The sequence below is a fragment of the Scyliorhinus canicula genome, chromosome 21, assembly GCF_902713615.1.
Source record: "Scyliorhinus canicula chromosome 21, sScyCan1.1, whole genome shotgun sequence".
Classification (NCBI taxonomy): domain Eukaryota; kingdom Metazoa; phylum Chordata; class Chondrichthyes; order Carcharhiniformes; family Scyliorhinidae; genus Scyliorhinus; species Scyliorhinus canicula.
This window is the reverse complement of record NC_052166.1, coordinates 45,270,222-45,295,624: the sequence shown is the minus strand read 5'-3', so window position 1 is coordinate 45,295,624 and position 25,403 is coordinate 45,270,222. Positions and strand designations below refer to the sequence as shown.

The 25,403-nt window shown below is 45.3% G+C and overlaps 1 protein-coding gene across 5 annotated transcripts in view; it reads right to left on the bottom strand.

The window, feature by feature from the left end:
* LOC119955497 (serine/threonine-protein kinase Nek6-like) overlaps positions 1-25,403 on the bottom strand; it is a 373,379-nt gene that overhangs the window by 198,622 nt on the left and 149,354 nt on the right. For all 5 annotated transcript variants that reach the window (XM_038781740.1, XM_038781738.1, XM_038781735.1 and 2 more), the window contains exon 2: positions 25,144-25,271. In XM_038781740.1, the coding sequence (XP_038637668.1) occupies positions 25,144-25,236 (93 nt within the window). In that variant the 5' untranslated portion in view covers positions 25,237-25,271. The remainder of the gene's footprint in view (positions 1-25,143; positions 25,272-25,403) is intronic.

Sequence of the window (25,403 nt, the reverse complement as noted above, 5' to 3'; positions counted from 1 at the left end):
CTTTCGGGACTTGTGGAGGAACCGGAGCACAAAGGACCAAACCCCACGCAGACACGGGGAGAACGTGCGTACTCTGCCCACACAGTGACCCAAGCCGGGAATCGAACCTGGGACCATGGCGCTGCAAAGCAACAGTGCTAACCACTCAGCTACCGTACCACCAATAGTGAAGTCCTTTGATAGAATATTTGTAATCAATCAATAGATGAACCACAACTGTAAGTGTAATGGACTACATTCAATTTCATTCCGATTTGAAAGATTTTTTTCCAATGTTGGGGGAATTAAGTGATCTTAGAATTTCGCATTCATTAGGAGCGCATGTTCAGCCGAGAACCTTTTGAACAAGAATCAGCTTGTTCAAAAATCACACCAAGTGATATAATAAGAAACAATGTTTGTATGGTGTTGTATGCCCTCTCTGCAGTATACAGTACATGCACTGTGCTGTTTCCAAAGAACCTAGCAGATAAACACATTCTCCTTTTTTGGTGCTAGCTCAAGTTTCCATCAGGATCATTGAAATAATTACATCCCTATCTTTCTGCAAGGGACAATGAATGTTGAAATCTTTGGAACGCTAAAAATATTTTTTTTACAATAGCTTGTGATGTGCAAGGCCACGGGGAATTTTCTCTGCTCATAGTTGCCCAATAGGCAGAGTCCCCTTTGAGAGGTTGTGTTAAAACATATAACTTTCCCATGTTCTCTGACTGAAAAAAAAGACAATGAGAGTTCAGTAGGGCAGAAATGTGACACGTTGCTCCAGACAGGGGATTTTTTTTGCCCCACATGGAGCTCTCAGCAGTGTAGGGGAATGTTTGAATAGTTTCCAAATAAACGCAATTTATTTTTTTAATTTAAATTTAGAGTACCCAATTCATTTTTTGCAATTAAGGGGCAATTTAGCATGGCCAATCCACCTACCCTGCACATCTTTGGGTTGTGGGGACGAAACAAACACAAACACAGGGAGAATGTGCAAACTCCACACGGACAGTGACCCAGAGCCGGGATCGAACCTGGGACCTCGGCACCGTGAGGTCACAGTGATAAACACAATTTCTAATTTGCTTGACTTATGAAATTAAATGCAGCAAGCTACAAAAGGGTGGTTTGTATTTTTGAGGACCTGTTCAGTATTGTGTTCGAATAATTTTTATTCTGACCAGCATTACTCATTGCTGTAAACTTGTATCTGTAACAATGTGGGGGAAATGACCCCCCCCCCCCCCCCCCCCCCCCCCCCCCCCCCCCCCCCCCCCCCCCCCCCCCCCCCACACGAGGCCCAGGGGGAAACCTTCATTGATCTTCTCGTGGGACTCGTGGAGTACGTTCCCCATGTAGGGGCCGGAGGACAGCCACCTGGGGCTCGTTACGAGCAAATGATAAAAGCGGGCCCAGGTTAGGGCCTGGAGAGATAAGTCCGCCCAGCTAGACTTGCACTGGGAGCGAGATGCTGCATAATGCAGATCTTTGTAAATACTTGTAAATAAATCTATCTTACGCTACCGTCAGCCTCTTCTGGGTCATTATATCGGTCGTCGATAAAGGTATGTGCAAGTTGACTTTCTGCCACTAGATGTCAGAAGCACATTAAGTAAGGGTGTAAGAAAGCGTGAAGCAAGGAAATGCCCTTCTCCCAGGCCACGTGGACCCTACTGCGCACGATCCACCCCATAAATAATTTCCTAAGAGGGATTTTTGCATACCAGCTCTCCAACCCTTAAAGGCAATTAATAAAGTGCCAGAATATTGAACCCTTGGCTTACAGCACTGTGGTTACATCTCCCTCCATTTCCATCCCACACCTCAACAACACGGCAATCATCATGTTATAGAGTGTCTGATCGCTTGACTTACTCCTTATAACTTTCAATTCTTTTCTTTCTAAAAACAATTAATCAATCGGATACCAACGTTTGTCTTAGTATCAACGGATGAGCCAACACTACTATACGAACTTTAAATCGTTGTTTGCGAAAGTAGAAAACTGGATTTGAGTGTCTAGTAGTTAGAGATTTCCACATCTAAGAGTGCTCTAACCACTATCCTACAACTCAGATGCAGTCGATATCCGACTGTTAGATATCTTACAGGTAAAATAATAAGAACTTACTCTTTCGGGTTGATCAAGCTTTACCATAGGCTGAATGCGTGGAATTCTTGAGATTGGGCATTTTCTGGTGTCTGCTATTTACCACTGCAGACAGTGTAGCTTCATGGAACAAGTGCAAATTCTGCTAATTTTATTTTCTAGTATTACAGATTTCTTTGACAAGGAAGACTATCAAATGATCAGTATAACGTATGTTGTCAAGAATGTAACACATGTTCAGTTCTATGGTAATGCAAAAGCTTTTGGATAATTTTCAGAGGACCTGGGAATTTCTAGACAATTGATATCCATTTTGTTCTCTCAATGCTGTTCTGATAGTGTATGACACAAAGCACAGAAACTGAGGTATTTCACTGAGTTCTTTTTCTGAGAAAAACAAATCCTTAAAAACAAATGGTTCACTAAGGAAAGACTGGCTCTTAATCTTATTACTGTAGTACTCATACTCAAAGCAAACTGCCATAAAATAATTTTTTGAGAAGTGTTCTGCATCTATTTTGCACCAATTAGTTAATCCACGATCATATCATTTCAGAATCCGCTGACAGGTAGAGCTCAATGTTCCAGTTACATTAAAGATAATACTGGCTTTACAAAGCTAAACATTAATTATTTTTCTTATTATTGGCAATAACGTGAATACAATATTTTTGATAATATCTAAAGCAAGAAGTTTCAAAACGGAAAAAGAAAAGTTTGGTGATGCAAGTTATTGGTCGAACTTAGAATCCCCAGGCACTTGTAAATAGCTTTAATGCAGAATGTATTTTTCCGAAATTGTTTCCTAAATCCATAATGTCGGAACTTAATGTATTGACCACACCAATATTTCATTCAAGCATAAATAAATCATTTTAACATTACTACAAAACCATTGGCAAACAAGGTTTTTGAAGTCTCATTAACAAATCATATTTGACAGTTTCCTTGATAAATGTAAAAAACCTGAACTTGAAGTACATAATCATGTGATTTTAAATAGCCTGTTCCTCTTTAATTGTAAGGCATTGATGATTTCAGGTGCAGTTATTTTGTGGTATGGCTCTATTTTTGCTTTTGCATTTTGAGCATTTTAAAATAGAAAGAACCATTAGAAAATAATAAGTCACAAAGGAAAGAAGACAGACACAACCACAAATAGATTGTGTCCAATCGGGGGAGTGCTCTAGGCATGGGCCCTTATTAAGTAGCCTATTTAAACAATCTCTTTCTTTCTGTGCCTGTGTCATACAATTAGCATCAATTCCTCCTCGATAAATCATTAAAATGTGCATTGCATTATTTCAGTTGACTCAGGCCATTTTGGGTGGCTCCTGTTATTGTCAATGTCTATGCACACCTGTGGTGACAAGGATTTTGTTAATGAGCTGATGAGAAATAAAAAGTGCTCTGACGTGTTACAGTAAGTTCTTTAACTAGATCGCACACATAGTGAGGAGTGAGACAGTTGAACTGATTGCAGTTTAGATGAAGGTCGGTAATTAGTAATACTCCCCCACTGTTATTGGCTGCAGTCAAGTCTAATTGCTCATTTTCTTTCAATGCTTTAGCCATTAGAGATCTGAAATTGTGCAGCATTCATTTATTTCAGCAATTTGAAGGCTATCAATCATAATCAAAATGGTGTTTAAAATAAGGAATATTGGACTTTCATCCTGAGATCGGGGCCGGAATCTGAGTTGACGCCAAGACGGTTCGCGACACCAGGACGTGATTCTCCAGCGAACGGAGAAACGCCGCCAGTCGTGTGCACGTGGTCGACACGGCGCCAGTCGGGGCCGCTGAAAGAGGCACCCTACGTAAGCCCATGCCTCCACTCCATCTCGTAAGCCAGTAACCCTACCTAACCATTTTGGACACTAAGGGCAATTTAGCATGGCCAATCCACCTAACCTGCACATCTTTGGACTGTGGGAGGAAACCGGAGCACCCAGAGGAAACCCACGCTGACATGGGAAGTGCAAACTCCATACAGTCAGTTACTTACCCCAGGCCGGAATTGAACCCAGATCTCTGGAGCTGTGAGTTAGCAGTGCTAACCACTGTGACACGATGCCACCCATAGTCATAGAACACTTCCTCTTGGGAAAACGGGGAGAAAGAAATAAAAATAAACTAAGGCCTTAAAATCATGCCTTCTTTCATGTGACTGAAGCAAAGAAAGAACATTTTATGACCTTGCGGTGTCCCAAAGCACTTGGCAACCAATGAATTGCTTTTGAAGTCTGGTCACTATTGTAGGAAACGCAAGTCGTTTTGTGCACGACAAGTTCCCACAGACAACAATAACATAATTGACCACAAACATCGATTTTAGATGTTGTTTGAGGGATACGTGCTGGCCACAATACTGGGAGACATCATAAGACCATAAGACATAGGAGCGGAAGTAAGGCCATTCGGCCCATCGAGTCCACTCCACAACCCTTGCTCTTCTCTATATAGTGCTTTATTATCATTTACATCTACCTGAGGGGACAGTCTAGACCTTGGCTTAATATCCTACTTAGAAGAGGCACATCCAGCAATGCTGCTCATGTCATTTTTCTGTGAACTTATGGGGATGATGAATATGTTTGCATTCTTAAAACAAAACAGCATGGCAAATAGACAATTTACCTTGACCCAAGATAGAGTCCAGGGGTCAGATGACCTATTGTGACTTCCGCAATGGCAAAGAACTAACACATGTCTCTGGAAAGTCATTAAAATGTCAAAGACCATGGGCGGAGCATCCTCCTTTGAAATAGCATTCTGGATACACTACAACATACTCATTTACTGCTCCACAGGTTTGGACGTTTAAAAAAACTCAAATTCAATTATCCCCTGCCCCCCCCCCCCCCCCCCCCCCCCGCCCCCCTCCACACATATACACACACACACACATACACACACCTTTTGCTTGCAAGCTCAAAGCCTATAAAAGATAGGTGAGGAGAAACCAGTTTATCACAAGCAGGTGTGAATAGCTGTCATTCATTCCCCGCTGTGTTTCAATGGCTTCTAACTTCAAGTCATTCACGTGGACAATTGAAGTGTTGATCACATGAAAGGAACGTGGCTTGAGGCAGCAAATCCGATTACGACAAGGTCAGGCCAGAGAGAAGTCAGTCTGGGACAAATTACATAAAGAACCATACCTAAACAGCCAATAAATCCAGGTAATCTGAAGGGGTTAATGCATTTTACCTGCAAATGTATATCTCTTTTCCACAAATGCTTGGACACAGACGTATCTGAAAAATGTCACAATGACAGGAAAGTGTAAAGTATGACTGAGTGAGGGCTGCCTCGGGAGGGGGGGGAGGAGGGGGGGGGAGGGTGTTAAGGTCTACTTCAAATGGGAATACTCTTGGAAGGAAAGTGTTGGGTGGCACGTGGTGCAGTGATTAACACTGGGACTGCGGTGCTGAGGACCTGGGTTCGAATCCCGGCCCTGGGTCACTGACCATGTGGAGTTTGCACATATTCTCCCTGTGTCTGCATGGGTTTCACCCCCACAACCTAAAGATGTGCAGATTAGGTGGATTGGCCACGCTAAATTGTCCCTAAATTGGGAAACAAATAATTGGGTACTCTAAATTTATTTTTAAAAATGCAAAGTGCTGGACTCTGACCAGATACTCAACAAGCATTAAAACACCTGTGGTAGACCTTAAGATCATAAGACATAGGAGCAGAATTAGGCCATTCAGCCCATCGAGTCTGCTCTGCCATTCAATCATGGCTGATGTGTTTCTCATCCCCATTCTCCTGCCTTCTTGCCATCATACCTGATCCCCTTATTAATCAAGAACCTATCTATCTCTGCCTTAAAGACACTCACGGATTTGGCCTCCAAGGCCTTCAGCGGCAAAGAGTTCCACAGATTCACCACTCTCTGGCTGAAGAAATTCCTCCTCATCTCAAGGATCGTCAAAGTTTAAAGCACTTCCTCTAAAAATATCCAACTTATTGCAGATAACTGGGAGGTAAGGAGAAAAGATATCCCACTGTCTCTCCCCATCCGTAACAGCTCCACAGAACTGTACAAATCAGTGTGTGCCTAAATTACGTGCTTAAGTTTCTGGAGTTTGACTTGAACCCACAACCTCTAACTCGGTGGCCTCTAACTCTACTATTGAGGGTGCCATTTATGGAAAAATCTCCTGCGCAGATCACATCATCATTCAGATGAGGCATTCCAGCATTGATGTGGGAAATCACAGATACAACAGGAATGCAAAATATGTATAAAAGATAAAATGAAAACACCATCATTTTTTTAATGCAGTCAGTTTATCTGCCTGCTTCAAAATTATGGTCCGGCCGACAGTTCCTGTTTCCTTCCTATTTTACTTTTGGTCTATTTAAAGAAATTGCATAAGAGCAATACAGTTCTTAGAACAGTGAAATAATTAAAATAATATTTTCCATTCATTTAGTGATGGCACTTGCAACAGGTTTAAGAGGGTTAACTTCTGCACTTTGTTTGATATGGCGTCTAGTGTCAGTTACACCAAGCAACTTCAAATCTGGAACTCATGAGAAAGTTTGTTGAAAATTTATAATCTGAGTTTTATTGCAAAAGTCACACCAAGTATCACTACATTGTTCCCATTTTCCACCACGTCCTTCAAACCATTCGCATTTCCACTCATTAATGCACCAAAAGAGGTGTACATTAAACAGACATCAAAGGTTTCTATAAATACACTGAACTAACTCGTAGTTCTCAGCCAATGTTGTATTCTTAGAATTCATTTTTACAGGATGTGGGCTTGGCTGGCTGGGCCAGATTTGTTGCCCATCTCTAATTGCCCTTGAGAAGGTGGTGATGAGTTGCCTTCTTGAACCACTGTCGTGCATTCAGGCTTGGACTGACAAGTGGCAAGTTACATTCACACTACACAAGTGACAGTCAATGACCATCTCCAAAAAGAATCAAAATATCGCCCCTTGACATTCAATGGCATTACCATCACTGAATTCCCCATTATCAACATCCTGGGGGTTACCATTGATCAGAAACTGAACTGGGCTCACCACATTAATAGTCCCACTATAGCCACATTAATAGGCTAATAGCGAGGGAGTTTCAGGATTTGACCCAGTGACAGTGAAGGAACAACGATATATTTCCAAGTCAGGATGGTGAGTGACTTGGAGGGGGAGCTCCAGGTGGTGCTGTTCCCACATATCAGCTGTCCTTGTCCTTTTAGATGGTAGTGGTCATGGGCTTGGGAGATACTACCTAAGGAGCCTTGGTGAGTGCATCTTATAGATGGTACACACTCCTGCTATTGTGCATCGGGGGTGGAGGGAGTGAATGTTTGTGGAAGGGGTGTCAATCAAGCGGGCTGCTTTGTCCTGGACAGTGTCAAGCTTCTTGAGTAAAACCAGATTACTGCGGATGCGGGAATCTGAAACCAAAATGAAAATGCTGGAAAATTTCAGCAGGTCTGACAGCATCTGTAGGGAGGGAAAAGAGCTAAAGTTTCAAGTCCAATGACAATGACGCTTTGACAAAGAGTCATTGGACTCGAAACGTTAGCTCTTTTCTCTCCCTACAGAAGCTGTCAGACCTGCTGAGATTTTCCAGCATTTTATTTTTAGTTTCAAGCTTCTCGAGTGTTGTTCGAGCTGCACTCATCCAGGCAAATGGGGAGTATTTCATTGCACTCCTGACTTGATCCTTGTAGTTGGTGGACAGGCTTTGGAGATTCAGGAGGTGAGTTACTCGCCACATGATTCTTAGCCTCTGACCTGCTCTTGTAGCCACAGTATTAATGTGGCTAGTCCAGTTCAGTTTCTGATCAATGGTAACCCCCAGGATGTTGATAATGGGGAATTCAGTGATGGTAACGCCATTGAATGTCAAGGGGCGATATTTTGATTCTTTTTGGAGATGGTCATTGACTGTCACTTGTGTGGTGTGAATGTAACTTGCCACTTGTCAGTCCAAGCCTGAATTTTGTCCAGGTCTTGCTGAATTTGCACATGGACTGCTTTAGTGTCTGAGGATTCATGAGTGGTGCTGAACATTTTGCAATCATCAGCGAACATCTCCACATCTGACCTTATGTTGGAAGGAAGGTCATTGATAAAGCAGCTGAAAATGGTTGCGCCAAGGATACTATCCTGAGGAACTCCTGCAGGAATGTCCCGGGACTGAGATAACTGACCTCCAACAACCACAAGCATCTTCCTTTGTGCTGGGTATGACTCCAACCAGCGGAGAGTTTTCCTCCTGATTCCCATTGACTCCAGTTTTGCTCGGGTTCCTTGAGACCATACTTGGTCAAATTCTGCCTTGATTTCAAGCGCAGTCACTCTCACCTCACCTCTGGAGTTCGGTCTTTGGTCCATTTTTGAATTGAGGCTGTAATGAGGTCAGGAGCTGAGTGACCCTAGCGGAACCCAAACTGAGCATCATAGCAGGTTATTGCTCAGTAAGTGCCGTTTGATCATCACTTTACTGATGATTGTGAGTAAACTGATAGGGCTGTCAATGTACAAATATTGCTGCTTTTACCTAATATTTAGAAATGTAACAAAAAACAAAGAACATTACAGCACAGGATCAGGTCCTTCGGCCCTCCAAGCCTGCGCATATCATGGTGCCTGTTTAAACTAAAATCTGATCTTCCGGGGTCCATATCCCTCTATTCCCTGCCTATTCATGTAGTCATCAAGATGTCTCTTAGATGTTTTTTTCGTAACTGCTTCCACCACCTTTCCCGACAGCATGTTCCAGGTGCTCACCACCCTCTGTATAAATGATTTGCCTCACCCATCTCCTCAAAACTTTCCCCTCGCACCTTAAACCTATATCCCCTAGTAATTGACTTTTCCACCCTGGGAAAAGGTGTCTGACTATCCACTCTGACCATGCAACTTCATAATTGTGCAAACCTCTATCAGGTCACCCCTCAACCTACTTTTTTTATAGAATTATAGAATTTACAGTGCAGAAGGAGGCTATTCGGCCCATCGTGTCTGCACTGGCTCTTGGAAAGAGCACCCTACCCAAGGTCCAGTTCCAGTTCACTGTTCCAGTGAAAACCAATCAGAGTTTATCCAACCTCTCCTCACAACTAATATCCTCCAGACCAGACAACATCCTGGTAAACCTCGTCTGTACCCTCTCCAAAGCATCCACATTCTTCTGGTAGTACGGCGACCAGAATTGAACACTATACTCCAAGTGTGGCCTAAATAAGGTTCTACACAGCTGCAGCATGACATGCCAATTTTCATACTCAATGCCCTGACCAATGAAGGCAAAGATGCCATATGCCTTCTTGACCACCTTATCCACCTGAATTACTATTTCCAGTGATCTGTGGATCAGTAAGCCCAGATCTCTCTGCCTGTCAATACTCCTAAGGGTTCTGCCATTTGCTGTTTAATTCCCACCTGTATTAGACCTTCCAAAATGCATTACCTCACATTTCTGGATTAAACTCCATCTGCCATTTTTACACCCAAGTCACCAACCGATCTATGTCCTGCTGTATTCTCTGACAATCTTCTTCACTATCCGCAACTCCATCATTCTTTGTGTCATCCACACACTTGCTGATTAGGCCAAGTACATTTACCTCCAAATCATTTATATATACTATGAACAGCAAAGATTCCAGCACTGATCCCTGCGGAACTCCACTAGTCACAGCCTTCCATTCAGAAGAGCATCCTTCCATCACTACCTTCTGTCTTCTATGACTGAGCCAGTTCTGGATCCATCTTGCCAGGTCACCTCTGATCCCGTATGACTTCACCGATTGTACCAGTCTGCCATGAGGGACCTTGTCAAAGGCTTTACTGAAGTCCATGTGGACATCATCCACTGCACTTCCTTCATCAATCATTGTCATCACTTCCACAAAAAGCTCAATCAGGTTAGTGAGACACAAAAGGGCCAACCCTTTCCTTGGCTGCCCTCTTGCTCTTTATATATGTGTAAATGCCTTGGGATTCCCCTTTATCCTCTTTGCCAAGGACTTTTCATGACCCATTTTAGCCCTCCTAACTTATTGCTTAAGTTCCTTCCTACTTTCTTTATATTCTTCAAGGGTTTTGTTTGTTCTCAGCCTTCTAGACTTTGCAAATGTTTCCTTTTTCTTTTTGACTCGGCTTACAATATCCCCCATTATCCAAGGTTCCCGTAACTTGCCATACTTGTCCTTCATCTGCACAGGAGCATGCTGGTCCTGAATTCTAATCACTGACGTTTGAAAGACTCCCACATGTCAAATGTTGATTTCCCCTCAAACATCGGCCTCCAATCTAAATTCTTCAGTTCCTCCTTCCCCCAATTTAGCACTTTCACCCGAGGACTGCTCTTATCCTTATCCATGAGTACCTTAAAACTTACAGATTAATGGCCACTGTTCCCGAAATGTTCCCCTACAGAAACTTCGAACACCTGGCCAGATTCATTCCCCAATACGGCTCCTTTCCTAGTTGGACTATTTACATATTGTTTCAAGAAACCCTCCTGGATGCTCCTTACAAACTCTGCCCCATCCAAGCCTCTCGCACGAATTAAGTCCCAGTCAATATAGGGGAAGTTAAAATCACCCACCACAACAACCTTGTTGCTTTTACATCTTTTCAAAATCTGTCTACATATCTGCTCCTCTATCGCCCATTGGCTGTTGGTAGGCCTGTAGTAAACCCCCAATATTGAGACTGCACCCTTCCTATTCCTGAACTCTGCTCATATTGTCTTGCTGCATGAGCCCACTGAGGTGTCCTCCCTCAGTACAGCTGTGATATTCTTAACCAGTAGTGCAACTCTCCCACCCCTTTTACATCCCCCTCTATCCCACCTGAAGCATCTAAATCCTGGAACATTTAACAGCCTGTCCCTCCGTCAACCAAGTCCAAGGACTAGTCCAAGCTCTAAATTCATCTGCCTTACTTGTTACACATCTCGTTTTGAAACAAATGTACTTTCAGACCACCAGTCCCGCTCTGTTCAGCAATTTTTACCTGCCTGCTCTTCCTCTTGGACGTACTGGCCTTAGTCTCGAGCTCTCGCTCAGTTACTTCAGCAGCTGAACTACTGCTCTGGTTCCCAGCCCCCCGCCACACTAGTTTAAACCCTCCGAGTGGCGCTAGTAAACCTCTCGACCAGGATATTGGTGCCCCTCCAGTTTACCATCACCTGCCCTGGAAGAGATCTCAATGTTCTCGATATCTGAAACCCTCCCTCCTACAGCAGCTTTTTGAGGTATTAACTGGGTGGAAGAATGCCCTTGCTTTGCATGGTGTTTGCTGTGGAGAAATGCAGGCTCAGTGAATGTGTCCATTCATGTTTCAAATTTACAGCCGAGTGACTATATGATGCATTATAAATAGATTAATTTTGCTGTGCTGTTTTGCGTATTTCCTTTGACTGGGGAAGTTGGGACCTTAACCAAACAATATGCCTTTGGAATCTGTTATTTTCACTATTGTGTAAGAATTGTGTATGAAGCAATCTCCAGTTATATTCTGCACCACTCACAAGTCATAAACTGCTTCTATTTTTTTTTCCATAAAGATCTAATTTGTTTTATAGAAACCACCACAATGCATTAATCAGTTTGTTCAATCACACTGCTGCAGCAGATGTCTGAGGTTAGCTACTCATTATATTTAACAGTAATGTAATTAGAAGTTATGGACATGCTTGCGCAGAGCTCCAGAGGTACCTCAGACACACTGCGGGATCAGAACTGATGCTGGGCATGTTGAAAAACAAAAATTGCAAGACTGATTTTAATTCTCCCACTGAAGTACTAATTAACTATGATGACCATAAAGAAAGTTGCAGTGTATGGTTTAAACACAGGGTGAAATTATTATCAGTTTATTCTATTTGTCATGTACTAATCTTCTTCTGTACAATCAGATCGCACAATTGCATAAACATATGGATTGAGGTTCTGCCTGGTGTTAGAGTTGATTTTAGTCTTGGGTCATCTCTTACCGGCTGGCTGTCACTGAAGGAACATTGGGAGTGAGATTCTTCCTGCCAGTACTATTATGAGGAAAGTTACCATGAGTATGAAATGGGAAGACCCATGTATTACTGACACCAACTTTGTAATTAAATTATCAACAGGTGGAATTCCATCGCTGTGTGGATGAATCCTATTCCTGGGGCGGGATTCTCCGACCCCCCGCCGGGTCGGAGAATCGCCGGGGGCCGGCGTCAATCCCGCCCCTGCCGTTTCCCGAATTCTCCGCCACCAGAGATTTGGCGGGGGCGGGAATCGCGCCGCGCCGGTCGGCGGGCCCACCCCCCGGCTATTCTCCGGCCCGCGATGGGCCGAAGTCCCGCCGCTGTCAACCCTCTCCCGCCTACGTGGATCAAACCACCTACCTTACCGACGGGAGCGGGCAGGCTCCGGGGTCCTTGGGGGAGCGTGGGGCGATCTGGTCCCGGGGGGGTGCCCCCACGGTGGCCTGGCCCGCGATCGGGGCCCACCGATCGGCGGGCGGGCCTGTGCCTTGGGACACTCTATTCTTTCTGCCTTCGCCATGGCCTTCACAATGGCGGAGGCGGAAGTGAGTCCCTCCCCTGCGCATGCATGCGGATGACGTCAGCAGCCGCTGACACTCCGACACATGCATGGACTTACGCCAGCTGGCGAAGTCCCTTCGGCCCCGACTGGCGCCAAAGGCCGACCACGCCAGCCGGCAGAGCGCCGACCACTCCGGCGCGGGCCTAGCCCCTCAAGGTGAGGGCCTGGCCCCTAAAGGTGCGGAGACTTCCGGTGCCGGGACCCCCCCGCGCCGCCAGGTGGGGTCTTTATTAGTGTCACAAGTAGGCTTACATTAACATTACAATAAAGTTACTGTGAAAATCCCCTAGTCGCCTGTTCGGATATACTGCGGGAGAATCCAGAATGTCACCTAACAAGCACGTATTTCGGGACTTGTGGGAGGGAACCGGAGCACCTATGGGAAACCCACACAGACACGGGGAGAACGTGCAGACTCTGCACAGACAGTGACCCACGCCAGGAATCGAACCCGGGTCCCTGGCGCTGTGAAGTTATTTATGTCTTAAATTTAAATTTAATGTTGAAGAATTTTGAGGCTGTCTTTTAGCTGCCCCATACGAAACAGGAAAAATCCAATGTGAAACCTGAAATGTTATTTGGGTTCTTTTTTCAAAGTTATAGAACATAGAACAGTACAGCACAGAACAGGCCCTTCGGCCCTCGATGTTGTGCCGAGCAATGATCACCCTACTCAAACCCACGTATCCACCCTATACCCGTAACCCAACAATCCCCCCATTAACCTTACATTTTAGGACACTACGGGCAATTTAGCATGGCCAATCCACCTAACCCGCACATCTTTGGACTGTGGGAGGAAACCGGAGCACCCGGAGGAAACCCACGCACACACGGGGAGGACGTGCAGACTCCGCACAGACAGTGACCCAAGCCGGAATCGAACCTGGGACCCTGGAGCTGTGAAGCATTTATGCTAACCACCATGCTACCGCGCTGCTCATTGAAATGAAATGAAAATCGCTTGTCACAAGTAGGCTTCAAATGAAGTTACTGTGAAAAGCCCCTAGTCGTCACATTCCGGTGCCTGTTCGGGGAGGCTGGTACGGGAATTGAACCCGCGCTGCTGGCATTGTTCTGCTTTACAAGCCAGCTGTTCAGCCCACTGTGCTAAACCAGCTCCTTGTGTGTTATTTACTTTGTTAACTTTCTCTCTTTGCTCTTCCTTCAAATGCACCCAATTGCCCCTGAAGAAAGGATTCATTAGAGGATCCTTTTGCAACATGTTGAGTGGAACATTGGGCTGGATGTTACATGGCTGCGGTGTTTGCGGCGGGCCGGTGGGGGGGGGGGGGGGCTTTTAAAATAGGGTGGCCGCCTACCCTGGGCTGGTTTAGCACAGTGGGCTAAACAGCTAGCTTGTAATGCAGAACAACGCCAGCAGCACGGGTTCAATTCCCATACCGGCCTCCCCGAACAGGCGCCGGAATGTGGCGACTAGGAGCTTTTCACAGTAACTTAATTTAAGCCTACTTGTGACAATAAGCGATTATTATCATTATTATTACCCCACCACATTCCCACCCACCCCGTAACACAGTAGGTGGGCTGCTACTGAAATTGGCAGCCCACCTGCCATGTTAAAGTTAATAATCAAGAAACAATTGAGCTTGGTACCAAGCCAATTGACCCCAACAATACACTGCCCATGCCATTTTATGGTTGGTGTGGACAATTGGGTGTATACAGGTCATGGTCTTTACTGGCAGGATATATAGCCACAGAATCAATGGCACTTTAGAAAATAGATCTCTTATTCATCTAAAGACTCGAATTGCTTGTTGTCATTTTTAATCAAGACAATAGGATGGATTACCCATCTGTCTGAAGTCTCAATATGGCTCACACTTTCACGACTGAGTCAGAATGTTGTGGGTTTAAGTTCCTTTCCATCCCATGTGAACACAATGAGCTGAATTTTCACAGTCAGGATGACACCCTCGGGAAGACACTAGGGCGGCACTGTGGCACAGTGGTTAGATCATAGGGTGCTGTCTGACAGCGCCTGGGTTCAATTCCAGCCTTGGATGACTGTCTGTGTGGGGGGTCTCTTCCGGGTTTTCCGGTTTCTTCCCACAGTCCAAAGATGTGAAAGTAAGGTGGATTGGCCATGCTAAATTGCCTCTTAGTGCTATTATGGGCCAGGGTTTAGAAAACTCCATGGAGTTTACCTGACCTACAACTTTTAATAGATTTTGGTTATGAGGAGCACAAGGGCCCACTCTCCAGGTGTTATGCAACAGAGACCGTCAGTATTTTTAAACAAAACAATGTTTATTCTATGAATTCAGTTAACATTTTATAAACACACAGTAAACATCTTATCAACTACCAACACAAATGCCCCCCAAAGATACAATACTCTATAGGTAACCCTTGATGACTTTCCTAACAACATCCATAAGCCAAACACCCTTTTTCTACAAAAACAATAGGTTTGAATTCCTTACAGAAAAACAGGTATTACTTTGAAGTTATCAACTGGTCTGGAGACATTCATTAGCATGCAGAGAGAATGAGAGATCAAAAATACTTCTTCTTTGTTTGAATGCAGCTCCCAACTGATTTTGGTCAGGACCTTCTTTGGGACCCTAGCATCCCCCCCCCCCCCCCCCCCCCCCCCCCCATACAAACGCCAGGATTAGTTTGTCCAGTGCTTTGAAAAAGGCCTTGGGGATGTAGATCTGGATGGATCTAAGTGGGAAGAGGTACCTAGGCAGTACGTTCATTTTGATCATCTGGACCAGGGGTGGGCAAACTACGTCCCGCATGCGGCCCGCCAAAGGTCTTTATGCGGCCCACCAAGATCAAGTCATCAAAAAAAAAAAAAAATTTTTTTTAATTTAAAAAAAAATGTTTTGTTTTTGTAAGGTTAATGGGGGGGGGCTGTTGGGTTACTGGTATAGGGTGGATACGTTGACTTGAGTAGGGTGATCATTGCTCAGCACAACATCGAGGGCCAAAGGGCCTGTTCTGTGCTGTACTGTTCTATATGAGGCGCCCAGAATCATAACCGGGTGAAGCGCCATTTTTGAAAAGTAGAGAAAAGGAGGGCGAAAGGCAGGATGCCGGCGGGGGAAGCGCTGAGGTATATGCCCAACGCTAATTGGTTATTAATTAATATACTATGCGACCCTTTAAAATTGTTAATTTCTGAATGCGGCCCTTCCACGGAAAAGTTTGCCCACCCCTGATCTGGACTCTCCCCGTGAGGGAGAGTGGGAGTGTGTTCCATCTTTGCAGGTCCTTTTTTACTTCCTCTGTCAGACTGGTGAGGTTCCATTTGTGGATCCCTTTCCAGTCACAGAACATAGAGAAATACAGCACAGAACAGGCCCTTCGGCCCACGATGTTGTGCCGAACCTTTGTCCTAGGTTAATTGTAGATCATAAAATTTTGGACACTGAGGGCAATTTATCATGGCCAATTCACCCAACCTGCACATCTGTGTGAGGAAACCGGAGCACCTGGAAGAAACCCACGCACACACGGGGAGGGTGTGCAGACTCCACACAGACAGTGACCCAGGCCGAAATCGAACCTGGGACCCTGGAGCTGTGAAGCAATTGTGCTATCCACAATGCTACCGTGCTGCCCTTAAGAAAAAATTAATCTACACTCCATTATTCTACCATAATCCATATACCTATCCAATAACCGCTTGAAGGTCCCTAATGTTTCCGACTCAACTACTTCCACAGGCAGTACATTCCATGCCCCCACAAAAAGCAGATGACCCAGAACTGATCCCTGTGGTACGCCACTGGTAACTGGGCTCCAGGCTGAATATTTGCCATCCACCACCACTCTCTGACCTCTATCGGTTAGCCAGTTCATTATCCAACTGGCCAAATTTCCCACTATCCCATGCCTCCTTACTTTCTGCATAAGCATACCATGGGGAACCTTATCAAATGCCTTACTAAAATCCATGTACACTACATCCACTGCTTTACCTTCATCCACATGCTTGGTCACCTCCTCAAAGAAGTCAATAAGACTTGTAAGGCAAGACCTACCCCTCACAAATCCGTGCTGACTATCCCTAATCAAACAGTGTCTTTCCAGATGCTCAGAAATCCTATCCCTCAGTACCCTTTCCATTACTTTGCCTACCACCGAAGTAAGACTAACTGGCCTGTAATTCCCAGGGTTATCCCTATTCCCTTTTTTGAACAGGGGCACAACATTCGCCACTCTCCAATTCCCTGGTACCACCCCTGTTGACAATGAGGACGAAAAGATCATTGCCAACTGCTCTGCGATTTCATTTCTTGCTTCCCATAGAATCCTTGGATATATCCCGTCAGGCCAGGGAGACTTGGCTATCCTCAAGTTTTTCAAAACGCCCAACACATCTTCCTTCCTAACAAGTATCTCCTCGAGCTTACCAGTCTGTTTCACACTGTCCTCTCCAACAATATGGCCCCTCTCGTTTGTAAATACTGAAGAAAAGTACTCGTTCAAGACCTCTCCTATCTCTTCAGACTCAATACACAATCTCCTGCTACTGTCCTTGATCGGACCCACCCTCGCTCTAGTCATTCTCATATTTCTCACATATGTGTAAAAGGCCTTGGGGTTTTCCTTGATCCTACCCGCCAAAGATTTTTCATGCCCTCTCTTAGCTCTCCTAATCCCTTTCTTCAGTTCCCTCCTGGCTATCTTGTATCCTTCCAGCGCCCTGTCTGAACCTTGTTTCCTCAGCCTTACATAAGTCTCCTTCTTCCTCTTAACAAGACATTCAACCTCACTCGACCATCTCTTCCCTGCCTGACAGGGACATATATATCAAAGACACGCAGTACCTGTTCCTTGAACAAGTTCCACATTTCACTTGTGTCCTTACCTGACAGCCTATGTTCCCAACTTATGCACTTCAATTCTTGTCTGACAGCATTGTGTTTACCCTTCCCCTAATTGTAAACCTTGCCCTGTTGCACGCACCTATCCCTCTCCATTACTAAAGTGAAAGTCACAGAATTGTGGCCACTACCTCCAAAATGCTCCCCCACTAACAAATCTATCACCTGCCCTGGTTCATTACCAAGTACCAAATCCAATATGGCCTCCCCTCTGGTCAGACAATCTACATACTGTGTAAGAAAAGCTTCCTGGACACTCTGCACAAATACCACCCCATCCAAACTATTTGATCTAAAGAGTTTCCACTCAATATTTGGGAAGTTGAAGTCACCCATGACTACTACCCTGTGACTTCTGCACCTTTCCAAAATCTGTTTCCCAATCTGTTCCTCCACATCTCTGCTGCTATTGGGGGCCCTATAGAAAATTCCCAACAAGGTGACTGCTCCTTTCCTATTTCTGACTTCAACCCATACTACCTCAGTAGGCAGATCCCCCTCGAACTGCCTTTCTGCAGCTGTTATACTATCTCTAATTAACAATGCCACCCCCCACCTCTTTTACCATCCTCCCTAATCTTGTTGAAACATCTATGACCAGGGACCTCCAACAACCATTTCTGCCCCTCTTCTATCCAAGTTTCCGTGATGGCCACCACATCGTAGTCCCAAGTACCGATCCATGCCTTAAGTTCACCCACTTTATTCCTGATGCTTCTTACGTTGAAGTATACACACTTCAACCCATCTCCTTGCCTGCAAGTACTCTCGTTTGTCAGTGTTACCTTCCCCACTGCGTCACTACACGCTTTGGCGTCCTGAATATCGGCTTCCTTAGTTGCTGGACTACAAATCCGGTTCCCATTCCCCTGCCAAATTAGTTTAAACCCTCCCAAAGACTACTAGAAAACCTCCCTCCCAGGATATTGGTGCCCCTCTGGTTCAGATGCAACCCGTCCTGCTTGTACAGGTCCCACCTTCCCCAGAATGCGCTCCAATTATCCAAATACCTGAAGCCCTCCCTCCTACACCATTCCTGCAGCCACGTGTTTTTAGATAGAATTTACAGTGCAGAGGAGGCCATTCGGCCCATCGAGTCTGCACCGGCTCTTGGAAAGAGCACCCTAACCGAGGTCAACACCTCCACCCTATCCCCATAACCCAGTAACCCCACCCAACACTAAGGGCAATTTTGGACACTAAGGGAAATTTTATCATGGCCAATCCACCTAACCTGCACATCTTTGGACAGTGGGAGGAAACCGGAGCACCCGGAGGTAACCCACGCACACACGGGGAGGATGTGCAGATTCCGCACAGATAGTGACCCAAGCCGGAATCGAACCTGGGACCCTGGAGCTGTGAAGCAATTGCGCTATCCACAATGCTACCGTGTTCAACTGCACTCTCTCCCTATTCCTAGCCTCGCTATCACATGGCACCGGAAACAAACCAGAGATGACAACTCTGCCTGTCCTCGCCTTTAACTTCCAGCCTAACTCCCTAAACTTGTTTATTACCTCCACACCCCTTTTCCTACCTACGTCATTGGTACCAATGTGCACCACGACTTCTGGCTGCTAACCCTCCCCCTTCAGGATCCTGAAGACATGATCCGAGACAACCCTGGCCCTGGCACCCGGGAGGCAACATACCTTCCAGGAGTCTCGCTCGCAACCACAGAATCTCCTATTTATTCCCCTAACCATTGAATCTCCTATTACTATTGCTTTTTTATTCTCCCCCCTTCCCTTCTGAGCCCCAGAGCCAGACTCAGTGGCAGAGAGCTGGCCGCTAGGGCCTTCCCCCGGTAGGACATCCCCCCCAACAGCATCCAAAACGGTCATGGGCTATTTTGGATCCCCAGGTAGCGAAATTTGTGTCGGGCTTGTTTAAATGGCAGTCCTGTTGGCGCTGCCCCCCCCCCCTACTTGTGGGTGCGAGAAATCTGAATTAACCGATTGTACAGCACTAAAATCTCAGCTTGCACAATTTGAGTTCTGATCCAACGCTAAAAATGACCAGTCTACTGGAGTTGACTCTTCCGACCACTGAATGCAGCATATAGAATTTGCAGACATTTCACATCTGAAAAAATATTAAGCTGCAGATTTCCTATGCTGCACATTGCAAGAAAGGCAGCTCCTTCATCAGGTGAATGATGATGGATCTGCGCTCCGAAAGCTAGTGATTCGAAACAAACTTGTTGGACTTTAACCTGGTGTTGTAAGATTTCTTATTGTGCCCACCCCAGCCCAATGCCGACATCTCCACATCATTGCAAGAAAGGGACTGGCATATGCTCACAGTGCGTACTAGACAGAACCACAAGAGCATGAGTAAACTGCAACCAGTGTAGGATATCGCATATATTTTACTGAATTCAAAGTTACCCCATACTTGAAAAATGTCCTCAATCCAAAATGACGTATTCAACTCTCTGCCGCTTAATCAAAGTTTTGGATGGTTTGGAAAAAGACTTGGAAAACTGAAACTTAGTGATGATAATAATAATAATCGCTTATTGTCGCAAGTAGGCTTCAATGAAGTTACTGCGAAAAGCTCCTCGTCGCCACATTCCGGCTCCTGTTTGGTGAGGCCGGTACGGGAATTGAACCCGCGCTGCTGGCATTATTCTGCATTACAAGCCAGCTGTTCAGCCCACTGTGCTAAAGCTGCCCCTAATAATCACTTATTGTCACGAGTAGGCTTCAATTAAGTTACTGTAAAAAGTCCCTCGTCGCCACATTCCGCCGCCTGTTTGGGAAGGCCGGTGCGGGAATTGAACCTGCGCTCCTGACATTGTTCTGTATTACAAGCCGGCGATTTAGCCCACTGTGCTAAACCAGCCCCTCTATGCCTTAATCACTGTACTGTAGAATCACTGTAAAGTATGAAAATACTCTTGACTGTTTAAACAGGACTTAAATGACTGGCCTAAAATTGACAATGTAATCCAGATATAGGTCTTTGTAAGAGTTACAGAAGAAACGAGGCAGGCCAGTTCAAACTGAACATAAATACGCAGTGCGCAAAACTCAACTTCCCGAACATGATTTAATAGTCGGATCTATGTTCAGAATAACCCTATTTCCTGGTGCAGCTACAAAGGGTTACTTTTCAAAAACAAGTGCTGTGCAGGCAGTGCAGAGGAGGTTTGCATTCCCTCCCCAAAATATCCCACAGGATTCTGTGGGGGGCTATAAGAACTGTTGGACAGAATCTAATCATTTCTTCCAAGACATTGTCCAGGAGGTGCATTAAAGTTAACGTGCCTCCTAATCAAACGTTTGCTTCTTTCAAGTCAAACCAGCTTACTTCCTGAAAATAATTATCAATGGCTCCATAGGCGTGCAATCCTCATACAAAACATTCCAGGCGATGTCTTGAAATATGTAAATTATTACCACGCCTTAACTCTTTTCATTACCATCCTATATAGTAGTGATGAGGTAGTTTCTGCTTTTTGTTGGAAGACAGTTATATAGGGTGGGATTTACTGACCAACCCACTGCGTGTTTTTTGGTGGAGGCGGCGGCCCACCAGCAGGATTTTCTGGTCCCGCCGGGATTACCCGTTGACTACACCCCTCGTCACCGGAGAACCCGTGTGCCATCGGCGGGACCGCAATATGCCGCCAGCATGAACAGCTGGTAAATTCCGCCCGTAAAACTTTGTGTCTGCCTTTCTCACATTTACAGGAATGTTCCAGAAGAAGGTTCTGTAACAGTCCTAACCAATGGATTTATTTCAAAACTAATCCTGATTGGAGCTGTCATATTCACACTTTCAGTCCTGCCGCAGCTGTGAATTGACATTTCACCATCAAAGTCAATGGTCTACACGTTATAATCACTGGAACATCTCCCTCAGTAAATGAAAGCTAGCGAGGCACTGTCAGCTTTGAAAAGTACTTTGTACTCTTTGTTTTGTAAACGTTTCAGGGAAACTTTCATACAGTACCCAAGGTGCAGCAGTCTTCCATGACCCTCAGAGTCAGTCAACAAATGTTCCTGAACTCTCAAAAGGCACAGCAAGGGGAATTGGGCACAAATACTTTAACAAAATTAATTTAAAAATATATTTTCTCTATTTAATGTTGCCCCTGCCTCCGACCTATGTATTAACTATTTTTTGCGATTCATCACAAAGGACCCGAATGGAAGTTCCTCGCATTTTCCTTCCCTCCTCATGGAGAAACACCTTAAGGAACATGACTACTACTCTGAGTGCTCCAGTGAAACATGGTCAATACGTTGATGGCTAAATTTCTTTAAATACCTTTACAATGGCTGAACCGGGCAGCAGGGTGGTGCCATGGTTAGCACTGTTGCCTCATGGCACCGAGAACCTGGGTGAGATCCCGCCCCGGGTCAATATCCGTGTAGAGTTTGTACATTCCCCATCTGTCTGCATGGGTCTCACCCCCACAACCCAAAAAGATGTGCAGGGTGGTGGATTGGCTACGCTAAATTGCCCTTTAATTGGAAAAAAAGAATTGGATACTGGGGTCGGAGAATCCCCAAGGGGGCAGCGTAAATCCCGCCCGCCGCTCCTACGCCAGCTGCTGTATTCTCCGGCGCCGGTTTTCGGGCGGGGGCGTGGATCACGCCGCGCCAGTCGGGAGCCATTGGCAATTCTCCGGGCACCGACGGGCGAAGCGGCCATCGGTTTCTGGCCAGTCCCGCCGGCGTGGATTGGACATGGTCCCACACGGCGGTACCTGGCAGGTAGGTTGGCTGGTGCGGTCCTCGGGGGGGGACATGGGGGGATCCAACCCCGGGGGCGGGGGCCCACAATGGCCTGGCCCACAATCGGGACCCACCGATCTGCGGGGTGCCTGTGCCATGTGGACACTCCTTCCTTCCGCGCCAACCCCTGTAGGGCTCCGCAATGGCTGCACGGAGAAGACACTCCTGTGCATGCGCCAGAATACGTTGGCCAGTCTGCACATGCACTGAACCACGCCAACGGTTCTGTGCATGCGCTAACTTTGGCGCCAGCTGGCGTGGCGTCAAACCCTTCGGCGCTGGCCTAGCCCCCAGAAGTGCGGAGGATTCCCCTACTTCCGGTCAGTCCAACAACGGAGTGGTTCACGCCATTTTCTACGCCGGCATCGGGCCATCGCGTCCGAATGGGAGAATCCCGCCTCCAAAATTTGAAAAATAAAATGACTGAACCTATGACTGCCTGTGGCAGTTTCGGGAAAACTCATTCGTTATCTCTGAGGAGTCACTAACCTTCACAAGTACACTGTACACTCCAACTTCAATGAAAATGTTATAAATGCTGTATGTATTTAAGAATCCAGGTTGGCCAGAAGGAGGTGGATTGTCTGCAAAGATAAAAGCCCCACAACCTTCTTTTCAATTCCTAATGGCAGTGACATTGAACAGTCTTGGAATCCAGGCAATGGATATATATCCTTTGTCAAAGACCTGGTGGAGAAGTGGGAGCCATGTGACATGGGCCTCTGGCTTGTGGAACAAGTAAAATTGCCTTGATGATCTGCATAGCTCAGTCTGTTTACCACCTACCTAGCAGCCTCACAGTCAAGGAGCTCTGCCCAGGTGGAATACCTGCCCCCCCCATCCCCATCTGCATTGTTTCTGCTAGAAACTCTGTCCCATTGCCTACTAGAGTTATTCTTCCCTGTGTACCTAACTCATCATGTGAAGTCAACATCACCAGAAAAGTGAATTATCCATCATAGTTTTACAGCCCACTGACCTCTGTGAATGAATTCCTCATTGGGCTTTGATTCTGGACTCTGGAACTCACATGAACAAACATTTATTTTCTACATGGTCCTGTACTGTGAAACTACCTTTATGCTATCCCTCTCTTTGTCTGAGAGTAGAGGCAACATTGTGACACTCCTATGTGTGGAGTGTGCCTTCATGTGTGTACTGTGAGGGGACTAAGACCTCACCTGGATATTCTTTTGATAATGGATATAACTCTTCATGGCTATTTCTAAGACTTTAAAAACTGGACAAAGACCTTTTAAAATGGAAGGATCTCTCTCTGTCTGCGACCCTTGAACAAAAAAAGCCATCACGGCATTTTCACAGAAACTTGCACATCGCTATCTCTGAAGTGACACTAATGACCCCCTGTGGGCTGCAGAGACCAAATTCAAAGAAAATTATACAAAGGCCATCTGCATTTCAAAAGCCAGGCTGGCCAACCAGAGCTTATTCATCTGCTATGACAAAGGATTCATCTCAAGTTTTAATGGTTGGAACATTTAACAATATCAGGATCTTGACAAAGGGATACACATCCTCTGTCAAAGCCAGAGTGGAGATGTGGGAGACATGGACCTAGCTTACGGTACCAGTAATATTGCCTTGTTGCCATTTTACAACTACAAGCAGCCTTACAGAAAGGGGACTCTGCCCTGATTGAATTCCTGGCCCCATCTACACTGTTTCTGCTGGAACCTCCGTACCATCACCAGCAGGACTGATTCATCTCTGCATGCCTATCTCATCATGTGACGTGAACATCACTGGAAAAGTGAATGAAACAGAATCAGTTTTCAACCTGCTGACCTCTGTGAAGGAATGCCTCATTGGACTTTGATTCTGAACTCTGGAACCCATGTGAAACAATAATTCTTCTCACTGTGGTCCTTGCCCTGTAAATCATTATTTTCTCTATCTCTCTTTTACTGTATGAGTGCACAGGAGGCAATGTGGTGACTCTCCTTTTGAGAGGGTGTAAATAAACTAACCCTTTGAGTTCATCGCATCTTGAGTTTGCAGTAGGAAATTGGATCGTGCCAAAACTGAGGGGTTGGAAAATTCGGCACCCCTTAAAAAGGGGGAAGCAAATCAAAATACCTTTCTGTTTCGAGAAGTGAAATTAGGATTATTTAAAACTAACCCTCAGCCTGTCCGGAACATAAAACATCACCAATAACTATATATATTTCAGTTAGAAATAAAGACTAATACAAAAATAACAGGAAATTAATTGGCACCTAAAAGAGAACAATAAGCCCATTTCTTAGGTTGACAGTTTCTCAGATAAGGCCAGATGAAAAGCTTCATCTCGAACCTTAACGTACTTTCCCTGGCAGATGCTGAACAATAGGTTTTCAGTACTTTTGGGAGTTATCTCCAGCTTAGGTTCATCTAGAGTTCCTCGTGACCATTCCGGCATCGCTTGTAATTTAACCCTCAATATTGCGGCTCTGCACTGAAGTAGATCATATTCTTCACAGTTCTGCACAAAGTCGCAGATCAGGAGCAGTTCCCCATCACCGTGATTAGTAACTACCACATACTTTATTTTACATGCCGGCAGTTCAGCAAAATTTCATTTCCATTTCCGAAGGTGACAGTAGCCACAATGGTGTGCATTTCAGGCGGTAGTATTGCCGACAGTGGCTGCAAAATAAACTAGCTTCCTCTGCACACAAACGAAGCCCACACAGTAAATAATTGAAATAGCTCCTCCCATGTTACCAATCGCTGTGTTGTTTAACCTTTTACTCAGAACTATTTCAAAATCTGTGACCATTTGAAAAGCATATTGATGAAGAACACATGCTGAAATCTTGAACACCAGCCAAGGCCGCTAAACTGACCTGAGCTTCTTGTGGATAGCCCGTGCCTGCTTTATAAAGGTGGTTGTTCTGAACTTCGAGAGCGTGGGGATGGTGGTTCCTTTGTTGCTCCATTGTAGCGTGTCTATGTGATGCTTTTTTTGTTAATCCTGTGGAGATACGAGGAAGTTAGATCTTTGCCAAAACAACCCTGCAACCAAGTATTAATTTCCTGCAATCTGTTTTCTTGCCAATTTCACAGAATGTAAAATCAAAAGGCTGACCTTACATTACATTTTGAA